We start from the raw sequence: 12,078 nt of genomic DNA, 5'->3' as shown, positions 1-12,078 counted from the left end.
CAACAAAGCCACAGCTCTGTGATGCTTCCCAGGGCTCTACCACCTCCTCATCAACCTCACCTGCCTCTTCCCTGCGGGATGTGACCCAGGGACCTCTCAGAGCCAGGTGTAGTCAGCATGGAGGTGGGTTTGGAGGAGCAAAGGAGCGTGTCTGAGGGTCTTTATGCTGAGAGCTGTGTCAGTAGAGGGTATGTGGTTCTCAGAGGGACGTGAGCACAGACTTCTTGATTATTATCATGGCTCCAGTGGAAATGTCTGTGGTTCAGTCCCTCTGCAGCTTCACACCCGGCCTATCTGTGAAGACTAATCGTCTTTAAAATGTTGCACACTTGAGATTCAAATGGAATGTTTGAAGTTTTTGGAGGAAGTGAGCGCGGGCAGGAGGAAGAGAACGTCCGCAGAGGACACCCAGTAAGAACTCATCACTATCCTAACACAAGGACATCAACAGAAGTACTACACAGATATATACAGAGCAACCAAGCAACACATCGGAATACTGAGTAATAAATCTGGTGTGGGAAAGGGAAGGTAACAGTTCACTGTAAATGCACATATCCCACTGCTTTTTCCATGTAGTTGGTCCAAACTTTAAGGCTTTTCTAATGCTACAAACATGGCAGCAGTGAAGCCACCACAACATATATTTGTTTCACAGGTCTGTGCTTGACTTCTGAATTATGGCTGCTTTGTGTTTCTGTGTGCTGAGCTGGCAGATGCTCTTCTCCTCAGAGTCTGTGCGGGACAAACCAAGACACCACAAACGTATGACCAGGCATGAGTTGCAAGGATTCCTTTTTCTTTGTTTTCTGCTAAACCATTCTCTGGTCCACAGAGGTCTGTAGATAAACAAGCTCTACACTGACTCTGTGGGTGATGGATGAGAGCAGCTAATGGGCAAAAAAAAATCACACATAAATGAGGAAGCGTGGATTACGTGGAAATTAGACTGGTGCTGTATACATTACCAGCTGAATGGGAGAATAAATGAACAACTGAGCGGAGGAAGTGGAAATCTATACTCGGTGGAGGATTAAAATGAAGCATCGTAATGATGAAGCAGAGAGTGCATGAGGGGAGACATAGCAAGAGAGAGAGAGAGCGAGAGAGAGAGAGAGAAGGGGGGGGGGCATCTGCCAGCTTCTGCAAACACAGTCATCCTGCACTTTAACACACGCTGCATCACATGACAAACTACATCAGAGGGAGGAGGGAGGGAGGGAGGAGGCACTGCACAGAGAGCACTAGCACTACTATGGACGGACACACACCAAACACACACACACACGCACACACACACTACTGCACAGGGTCCAAGTCTGCGTTCCACTGCACTCTCCTGGCTGCCAGAATCTCGCTGTGTCTTGTCAGGAAAAACAACAACAAAGAAACCTTTTCAACAAAGTAACAGACAAAAAGAAGAACAACACATATTTGGCAGCCCACTGGCTATTAAAAAAAATAAAAATAAATAAATAAATAACCAGAACCGAAACCTAGGGTATATAAAAAGAACCAGTGGCACCGGATTTTACAGAAAGCATTTTGTCAATAACTGGCTTTTGAACAGCTCTACGCTTTTTCTTTTAGTCTACCAAGTATATACTATTAACCTTACCAGGCAGCTAAAATCTATACAGTACTGTCATTTTTCATATATTTATAGATATTTATACACTATACAAAGTTGGCAAAAATACATAAATACATTGAATTAGATTGTACACATCACAATTGTGTGTTTTTGAGTTAGAGCACTCTTTGTTGAAGAGGTGGGTCATGGCAAGTTGAGAAAGGAGGTGAAGAAACAGGAGTGCTACCCTCAACATCCCATAATGCAGAGGGCGTCACACAATCTGACTCTATACGTGATATTTCAAAGTACGGCAGAAGATCAGTTAAGTGTATTGCTTATTACCTACCTGATAAAAAATATCCACATATATATGGCAGGAGTTAGAGGCTGCTCTAACTGATTCACACGGTCTATTTACAACCAACAAGAAAAGAAAATACTCTGAAGGATCTCGATTCAGGGAAAATAATCAGAATTTAATTTTAGTGCATCAATAAATGGCAGGCTGTGTGTGTGTGTGTGTGTGTATGTATGTGTGTGGGTGAGAGAGAGAGAAAGAGACTTGCATTGAGACTCCTTTTAAGGACGGTATTACAAGTGAAGGCAGTATCCTTGGTCCCTTCACTGCCTCCCTGCAGACTGGGAGCTGCTGGGAGTATCTGCTCTACTATAACAGTCCCAAAAGTAATGTGAAAGTGATAAGCTCCATGTCCTGTCTGTACACAGGCCCGCCCAGATACATAAGGTAATGGCATAAACAAAAATAAGGAAGTTGGGGCACTGACACATGCAGCAAACATACCTGCGACTACAACAACTGTGCAGTTTGTTTATTTATTTGTATTCAGCAGTAAAGTGAATGTACTATATCTGTGTTAAAAAGACAAAGGGCATATTTTGTAATCATGTCATTCTTTCGTGTTTTATCTTTAAAAAGGTAGAGTTTGCAGCCTTTTCTAAAACTAAAACGATGTATAGATGAATCCAAAAGCAATCCCTGTCAATCATCAATGATTTATGTGGTGGTGTTCTTATCTGCAGAGATGCAGACAAAAACATCGGGGTCAGGACGTTCCTGGGCGGCAATATTTAATCATGGTGTTTTTATACTCCAGCAAACAACAGGGAGGAGGTGGGACAATCAGATTACAGCCCGGGCCGCGATCACGAGGGTCGATGATGTCAAGAAACACAAGTCTAGGGAGGCTAAAAAAACAGCGTGAATCTGGGTTTGGTATTCATGTGCTGGTGAGAACTGAAGCAGAGGACGGGGATGACGAGCGATGACATGTCCGTGCTTGCAGTAAGCCTCAGTAGCGTGAAGCTTAAGTTTGGCATTGGCATTTCTGTGATTGACTTAATCTGTTTACATGCCCGCCTATGAAAAGACAGTCTGTTATTCCTGTATACTCGACCTTTATGTCTGACATTACGGTGGTTGCCCCGAATCGAGAGATGGGACAATTAAGAGTTCAACCCACATAAGAGTCTAAATAAAGTCTAATTGAGCATGCAAAATTACACCATCAGTTGCATGGTGTGTGTCCCTTCCTCTCCCCTCTCCATACATGCCCATTGCAATGTCTGGCCTCAAGCAGAGCAATAATGACTTCAAATTCAATAAGGAAGGCATCATCAGTGTCAGTACAGGGCCAATCCAGCCTAACACAATGGCATTACAGTAAATCCTAAAGCCTGGAAGCATACAGGGTTAGATGTGATGCCAAGCAACCAATGAAGAGCGACTCCACAGTGAGGTGAACTGTTCCCTCACAGTCATGGAAAATTCAGTTTGTAAAAACAAATATGTTATGTTTTATGGCATATATAACACAATCTGTGCCATCATCTCTGTGTATGTGTGCGTGTGTGTGTGTGTGTGTGTAAGGTTAAGGATATGAAGGCATGTGGCAGTGTTGCTACAGAGAGCTGGGATGTGTTGGGTATCACTCCTTCCCTTTTTGTTTCTCATGCCCCAACCTCATGACACCTCCAACAAAAATACAGCAGACATCGAAAGCCCTTATTCAAGAAGGGCAGGTATAATCAGATTCAGCATCATCAACAACACCACTATTATTCATGAATATCATAGTTTTCTTCATCAGTTCGTGTGACAAATGAAAACAAACTCAGCGTACAACAAATGTTAAATTTCACCAACAATATTTACATATAAAGTTTTCAAAAACAGAAGGAATTTTTCTTATCACATGTCCATAAAGAAATAAACCAAAACACAAGAACACCAAGCACACACACACACGTACACACTGACCAACAGTCAAATGTGATCCAAAAGAAAATAGATTATTACTTATTGTTTTTCATATTCATTTTGTTTCCATTCGAATAATGGTTACTTAAACCCTGATCGGGAGAGGTCACATTGGCTTTCACCAGATGCTTAAAACAAATGGAAGGGTGGTTGGAGGAGGCGAGGTCTGTCTGCGTCGCGAAAGACTCCCACATGGACCGACTGGACAAATGACAAAGGTGACCCAAAACACTCCTGAACTCAACTGTCATGATATGATTCAGCAGAATGCAGTGTCTCCAGGAGGAGATAAGTACAACCTGATTTCAATTCACATCCACATGACGTTCTCCATAAAGCAGTGTACATTTCATTTATTATTGCACAAGCTGCTGCACAGCAGGCACCTTCCCAACAGAGTGAGTCACTGACACTCATCTAAAGAAGCCATATCTATTAAGGAAAACTAGCAAAGAATAGGAAAGATGCTGAGAGAAGGATATATTTATCCTCAGACGAGTCCCTCACCAATCCTTTGGAAAACAGGTGTGACCCCTTCAGCCAATAAAGCTTTAAGTTGTTTACAACATAAACAGAGGGGAAGGCTGATGGTGGCATTTGGAAAAACACACCCACAAATAAATAAACACCTCAGGGAAGATGGAGAAGTCCAAGAGACAAATCTGTTAGTCATAGTATACAGCAAATCCAGATACGCACAACAGTAATTAAAGTGAAGTTTCAGGTTCACAATGACAATGCTCATCATTCCAGATCTGAGTTTAGTTTGTTAGCATGCTAACACATGGTAATTAGTGCTAAATACAGCGACTGTGACGGACGGGAATGTCCATGTTGAAGAAAAACAGATTTTATCCACTCAGTAAAAGGTTCTTCTAATAAATTCTGTCTTTAGACAGTATTTTCTGCCTGGAAACTGAAGTTTGTAAACCGCTTGCTCCCCACACCAAAGTCCATAGAGTAAATCAGCTACTTTGACAGGACACAGGAGTAAATCCACTGCTCCCTATCAGTAAGTTTAAACGTGTTATTTTGTGACCTTGGTATTTGGAATCCTTTATTCAGATTTATTAGATTGACACAAGCTGGAGAGGGAGCAGTTGACAAACTGTAGTGTCCAGCTGGAACATGCTGTCTAATGGTAAGACAAATTGGTAAACATACTCTTAAGATATTGACATATCAGGTGATTCCGTTCATCTCATCTATGGACTTCCTAAAGGGCACAAGCAGGACAAAGACATCAGACATCAGCAGCAGCAGCAACTCAGTGACGTCACAAAACTATCCAGCCGCAAATTTAGCACCTCTGGTCGGCAACACACCTCACCACATCAGGAATCAAAGCCAAAGGAATTAAACTAAACTAGGAGGAAACCATGGTGTCGTACGATGCAACAACATCCCTCTTCACATGCATTCCTACCACAGAAGCAGAGAAGATGACAAGGAAACGGCTCATGGAAGACACCAAACAACCTCTGCATAAGCACATGGCACAGCATAGAAGAGCCAGCTCATCTGGACAGGACTCAGCTGTCCACCTACGTCTTTTGAGGATGAGAATCTTTGCTTTCTGGCCAGGGAAGACAGATGGTTTGAAAGGGGAGTGAAGGAAGCCTCAACAGAGGAAGTGGACAAAACAACAACTATGAGCCACCTACAATGCTGTCCTGAGCTCTCTTTCTAAAAAAAACAAAAAAACAAAAAACAGTCACACACAGAACAACATTCATGAATTCCAACACCCATGCAATAGCAGAATCTGTCTCACGGATGACAGGCAACTCAAGCAAGTCCAGTCACCACCAGCTAGCGCAGAAGATGACTAAGATGATATAGATCCTATTAGATGAGCCTTCTGTTGAGTAGCTAAAATCTTCCTTCTGTCCCTGCTGGCAGCCACATTTTCAGTAACAGAGAGCATCCATGACCAAGCCTGGCTGTCTGGACACAGTTTGACATTGTTTCAATGTTTCAATACCTGATGCAGCCACTACTTGTTGAAATATGTTAGTCTAGTGTTAATCGTATTCCAATATTCAGTCATTTGTTTTTTTATTAGGATCCCCATTAGCTGTGCCCTAAAGCATGGCTAGTCTTCATGGGATTCACATATTCTCTGCATTAATATGAGTCATCATGCTTATCTCACCGGTGCCCACTCACTGCCATGATCTCCCTCCCTGATGTCACATAAGTACACCGGGACTGCTGCGTCTCGCTGGCGTGTGTCCCCACGCCTCCATCATGTTTACGACTTTAGTTTCTGATTTATCTCTGACTTAGATGGACAGAGAGGGCGTGTCTGCGCTTCTCCTGTTAAAAATAATTACAGCTCTAACGTTATTATATGTAAATTGTAAAGACCCGAGTTCACGACACAGTCGGAACAAGGGCCTTTCTGCGTGGAGTTTGCATGTTCTCCCCGTGTGTGCGTGGGTTTGCTCCAGTTTCCTCCCACAGTCCAAAAAACATGGAGATTCTCTAAATGGACCGTAGGTGTAAGAGTGGAGGGTAGTTTGTCTTTATGTGGCCCTGTGATGGACTTTTGACCTATGTCAGCTGGGATTAGCACCAGTGCGCCTCATGTGGAGGATAAAGTGGTAGAAGAGGAAAGAATGTTTTTCATGTATTCAGATACAGACTAGACACTAAAATGACAGTAACACAACAGAAAGTGTCAACAGTCAATTTTTTTTTTTGTAATATTGCCGGTAGAATGTTTACATCATTATCAACAGTTCTTTTCTTGGTCTATTTTCGCTGGGAACCGCAAGCATTATGCAATGTGATCATGTGTGCACCGAAACTAAAAATAGCCAGTGTAACAGTGTAGGTTGATGGTGCCTGGCAGTCAGTGCAATGAATGATTATTGTGAGCACCTGTGAAGTGGACTGACACTACAGTTTTAAGTCTCTGTGCTGGTGGACTCAGCACTCAGAAATGCCTCCAGTCCAATCAAGTCACTCGCTCGCGACTGGTCTGAGCTAACCGTTGCATAATGTGTGTTTAACTACGGTAATCAAACAGTAATTATCCACACCTGCACCAGTTGGCTTGGCCAGGGAGCCGAGTGGTGATGGAGAGCAGAGCAGGAGCCGACGCACGGACACAAAGTGGAGCTCGTCTGAAGTAAGTCTTGACTGAGGAAATCTGCAACGTGGCCACGACGTATTCATGAGCTCAGGGTGATTGGAGGTCAAAGTCAACAGTGTTGCTGCCAACAAAATGCAATAAGTTTAGAGGTGTGAGACAGGTGGCACTATAATAAAACTGGGATTTAGAAATTGCTCTCTCCTTTATACTGTTTGGCTCTGAGCTTATATCCATGTTAATGGTGCTGCTGTTTGATTGCTGGCTATTATAAGTGAGTGTGAAACTTTCTGGACTGCCACTGACACACTCTGCCTCCTGGAGTCCGACTGTGTTGTATTTTATGAGTACAGATTTTATAACTATGGACAGTGTTCAAACACTATAGACTATTTCTTGGCAATGGCCAATCACACAATCTTTTAATTTAGACAGATCTATAAATCTGTCTATGATTTTCCTTTGATTTTCTGCTCAGATTATCTTTAATTGGCAGGTTTCTGCTGTACAGATTATGTCCAAACAGAGATGAGCCTGTAGCTGGAAAGTCTACCTAGGGTTTTAGTCTTAGACACCTGCTGAAGCGATCTTTGCATAATAAGCAGGGCAGATATACCTCGCCTACACTTCAACAGGTGAAAATCATATTAACAGCACACTTATAAAGTGTCATATCAGTTCTTGGATCTATGGGGGGCTCAGTAATGTCCTGCTATTATTTGATGACAGTCCTACTGAGGGACCTTTGAAGAACCTAATCTAAAAATAGCCAATATTGTGTTTTGAGTTTGCATTCGAAATCACCAAGTAATGTAAAACCTGCACCTTGTACCCTCCCAGCTGCCAGCCTACCTTGAGGATCAGCGGCATCACACTGTGCATTGTGTTACTAAAAATAAAACCACATCCCCAGAGTACAGTGTCATTGATGACAAAGCACTGTAAAAACCCCTGCAGCATAACAATTTATCTCTCCTTGAGCAAGATGTATTCTGTTTAAAGGCAGCGGCTGAGGTGTTTACTCGTCACCTGCGCATCTACATATTTAAACCAGGTTTAGTTTTCAGTCAGTGATCGCCCACTGATTATTTTTCTCGCACTGACTGACAAGTCGTTTATCCCTGCACATCACCGTCATTGTTACTAATGTGAGCTCTCATGCTTTTTGCCTTAGGCAAGTATTACCTCAGCAAACTAAGAGCCTCCCCAAGGTCCAAGGAAGCAGATTTTGCACCTTTCTGACCACCTGAAAGCAGAGTAATGTAGTGTGACACTGCAGGCAGTGACTGTCAAAACAGCAAGCCCTGCTTCATGCTGGCCAATTGTTCTGAAGGGCGCTGGATCAGTGCATCACAGCAGCCAGCACCGAGATTCACACAAAGCACACTGCCAAGAACACTTCACAGCACGTTGTGTACCATTCAGAATTAAAGACACGGTGACAAACCTTGAGCACTACAATTGGACTATCTTTCAATTTGTCTCATGGTGAGCAGGTTATCATTAGCATATATCAAAACAAGCCCGAGTACTGATACTGCATTACCACAGCAAGTGAAAAACAAATGACTGATTATATTTGCTTGCTCAGTCTTACCTGAGAGATGTTTAAAATTTAGATTTTCATTTAGTGAACATCAGTCTTTGCTGCAGCATCTGCATCTGGATTATGCTCTATAGATCCTCATGGATATAAAACACAGAGAGTAGATAACCCATTAAAAATAAGAACAATCTGTGTGCGAGGCTCCTAACAGCTGGTGTATTCATGTTGCTGTTTTCTGACCGTTTTATTTCCAACAAGCAGGGCAACTATGCCAGTCCACTCTGTGGTGCTCTCAAGCACTCGGGGATGAGATAATGTCTTATCTGCTTCTACAGAATCTCAGGGTGGCAGAGCCGGCCATCGGCTCATATCACACCCACTGTCAGTGATACACAGCCCTAGATAGTTTCAGTGAAGAACAACAAAAAGTCAAACAAGGCCTCGCTATCTTATTTCCCTTCCTGTTTTAAAGCCCAAACGCATACGATGTACAGTTCCCAGATATACACCAGCATCACGGATATACACACACAGACGCGAGAGCTCAAAACCTGCTGTTAGATCAACACATAGTGTACTAATGCTGTTGTGTTGACCAGCTTTGTGTGACGAACAGATTGGCCTGATCTGAAATGTCAGACGCTAGTATCCTTCCACCAGGAGTACGGTAGCTGGTACACAAACAATCACATGCATGCATGCATGTACACAGGTGAATGGAGGAAAATAAGAGGAACCACGAGGGGACGATGAGAGCCCTACATCCATCCTCTGTGTCCTCATCTTCATCTCCATACCCTGAAATCACAGAGCAGATGTCGCCTCTCCCCAACTGCTGCTCACCCTTTCCAAAGCTCCACCCTTAATTTTCACCAGCACTATAATCATCATCAACATGATCATCAACATCATTATTGTTATTACATTTTCAAAAAGTGCAGATAGAATGTCTCCTCATTTAGAAGGCAGGGCAGTAAAGGAGGTTGGGGGAACAATGGCAGTAATAAGAGCAAGAAGAGAGCAAGATAAGAAAGAGAAAAGAGAAGAAGATTTCTGCCGTCATAATTGTTTTGCTCCTGTGAACACACACACACGCGCACGCACGCACACGCACACACACACACACACGTAAACACGCCATACAAGTCATAAAACCCTGGAGATCATCCCCCTTCAGTACAAATCAACAGCACAGGGCAGCACAAGGAATTCATAGCATCGATAAACACACAAGTGTGCACACACAACCAAATATGTGTGCACCAACAGCACAAACTTGACTTTTTGCTTCTGTTTTCATATTCACATTGGAAGATTTTAAATTGGTTTCCTAAGGTGGTGATGCTGTGAAAAATGACATCATCATATCTTGGGTATTTTTTTTTTTTTCTCATCTTCTTTTTTCTCTCTCCATGTCAGGGCATTTTGTCTGGAAAAAAACAGGAGCAGTCCATTTCAAAGTTGAATGTGTTCCCGCTTTCCAAACTTGGGAAAGTTCACTTTAAGTTGTTTTTATATATATATATATGTACTCTCTATTTTTGTTGGAGCTACGGCAGAGCACCCACAGCACACTGATGAGACAAAGGGGTCTCCAAAAAGTGGATTGGGGGACAGTAACGAGGGTTCACTTATATTGTGCCAGAGGTGAAGAAAGAGGGAACAATAAGGGGAGAATTAGAAGAATATAGACAGGAAACAGGGAGGGAGAGCAGGAGAAAGGGAGACAGCAGTATCAACAACTTCATCTCGAGTTCAGCTGGTTTCATCACAAACTGAGTAATGATTGCTTTTGACAACTTCAGCTGAACATTAAACCACTCTTGAGTGAAGGGGGGAGTTCTGAAATGAGGGGGACAGGATATCATAAACAGGAGACTGATGACAAGGACGAGGCGGCAAATTAAGAGAGAGGAGAGACAGAAAACAGCAGACGGACTATGATAACATACCGTCATGTGCACGGAGGAGTTCTACCAATGTTTACGCCTTCATATTAATATGTACATACAGTACATACTGTGTAGCATTGTGTACCTGGAATAGTCATACAACAGGATTATGTGAGATTAGATCATTTCTTTTTTTTTCTCTGTGATCCCACGGGACTGGCACCTTAATTGGGTCAGGCGCTGCAGTGCAGTTTAGAACCAAGGGGGTCGAGACAAAGCAACTGAACATCAGACTGGTGCATTAGGACAGACAGAGAGACAGACAAGAAGAGAGACAGAAACAGGGGGACCATTGGCAAACAGGTGAGATGTAAATTAAGACACGGCTGTATGAGAGGAGGGAACAGATGAGGACAGAGTTGTCGTAGAGGAGTAAATGAAAAGAGTTTAAAGGTTTAAGAGAGCAGATGGCTAATTGTACCCGTGTTTCGCAGCCTGGCAGCAAGTCAGTCTTGTGCATAAGGACGGGAGTGAGAGAAGGGGAGGATAAAGGAGGGGGGGGAGGAGACAGGAAGTGGCCATGGAGGAAGCTGGGCGGCGCGATCAGGCCTTGAGAGCGTGCCACTGGGCGACGTTGGTACGTGGCCGAGCGAGCATGTCTTTCCAGTGCTTCACCTCAGCGGGTCCACTCTTCCATGATAGGTAGATCTAAGAGACAGGGGTAAGAAAAGGGACTTAAATGTACACTGCAGTCCCCGTCCAGATGTGGAACAGCAGCACTGATGGATTTCAAAATAAAATCTGGCCATCCTGACTTCAAGGTGTGCTTAAAGCTGCAAAGCATAACTTTTGATGCTTTTTTGTTGATGTTGATGAAATTATTCTGCCTCTGTTTGGTAAAAAGCTACATTTTTGTTATGCCGCATCCTTTGTCTGACAAACACGCTCTGTCAAGCAATACTATCTCACCTGAATGAGGGAGCATTTGTGTGAATGCAGTGGTAGTGCAAGGAAGGCCGAGTTCAAGAAAGCATTTATCCCATCAAACTGCCAGAAAAATTCACTTCTGAAACTTTATGTGGCTGCTTCTTTGTGTTTTCAGTCATACGCCAACCTGTTTGCAGCCGTCTCACTTTAGAACAACAATGTTGCCGTTGCCTCCATCTGTCTGCAAAACATTTACTGCGTGCAGCATGGTAATGTCTCCCGGCAACACGATCTAAACACGGCTTTACTGGAGACACAGAGAGTCATGTGGAGCTGATAGGCTTAATCAGCATTGTGTGAACTCATGTTTGAATGCAACGAACAATTCATGTAAGTCAGACAGTGCTTCAGTATAGAATAACTAGAAATTCAGCCATGTCACGTGACAAGATGGATACCAGTCTCAAGTTTGCTTAGTCAGACAACTAAAACCACCATTTTAATTCTCCTACAACAAGATAATCTCTAGGCATATTGATTTAACTCGACTCTCCCCAACAACAAAAAATTGGCCCATTTGTAAAGTTACATGTATTTTATTTACCTTTTTTTATATACATAATATGCTTAAGATGTTATAACACAGAGAGAGGAATGTATCACACGTCGCTTTAACCTTTCAATTGAATTCAGACATGTTGGCAATGTTTCAGAGAAGTTGCTGTTGACCAGCATCATAAACTGCTGACACGTTTGTGTTAC

At 42.9% G+C, this 12,078-nt stretch overlaps 1 protein-coding gene across 4 annotated transcripts in view; it reads right to left on the bottom strand.

Moving 5' to 3' along the window:
* Window positions 1–10,946: 10,946 nt before the first annotated feature.
* The window catches only part of syt7a (synaptotagmin VIIa), a 64,488-nt gene continuing 63,356 nt past the window's right edge, over window positions 10,947–12,078 (bottom strand). For all 4 annotated transcript variants that reach the window (XM_044035257.1, XM_044035258.1, XM_044035255.1 and 1 more), the window contains one exon: window positions 10,947–11,097. In XM_044035257.1, the coding sequence (XP_043891192.1) occupies window positions 10,993–11,097 (105 nt within the window). In that variant the 3' untranslated portion in view covers window positions 10,947–10,992. The remainder of the gene's footprint in view (window positions 11,098–12,078) is intronic.

Source organism: Solea senegalensis, linkage group LG10, assembly GCF_019176455.1.
Source record: "Solea senegalensis isolate Sse05_10M linkage group LG10, IFAPA_SoseM_1, whole genome shotgun sequence".
Taxonomy (NCBI): Eukaryota; Metazoa; Chordata; class Actinopteri; order Pleuronectiformes; family Soleidae; genus Solea; species Solea senegalensis.
Note: the sequence above shows the minus strand (reverse complement) of the source record. Positions and strands in the feature narration are given on the sequence as shown.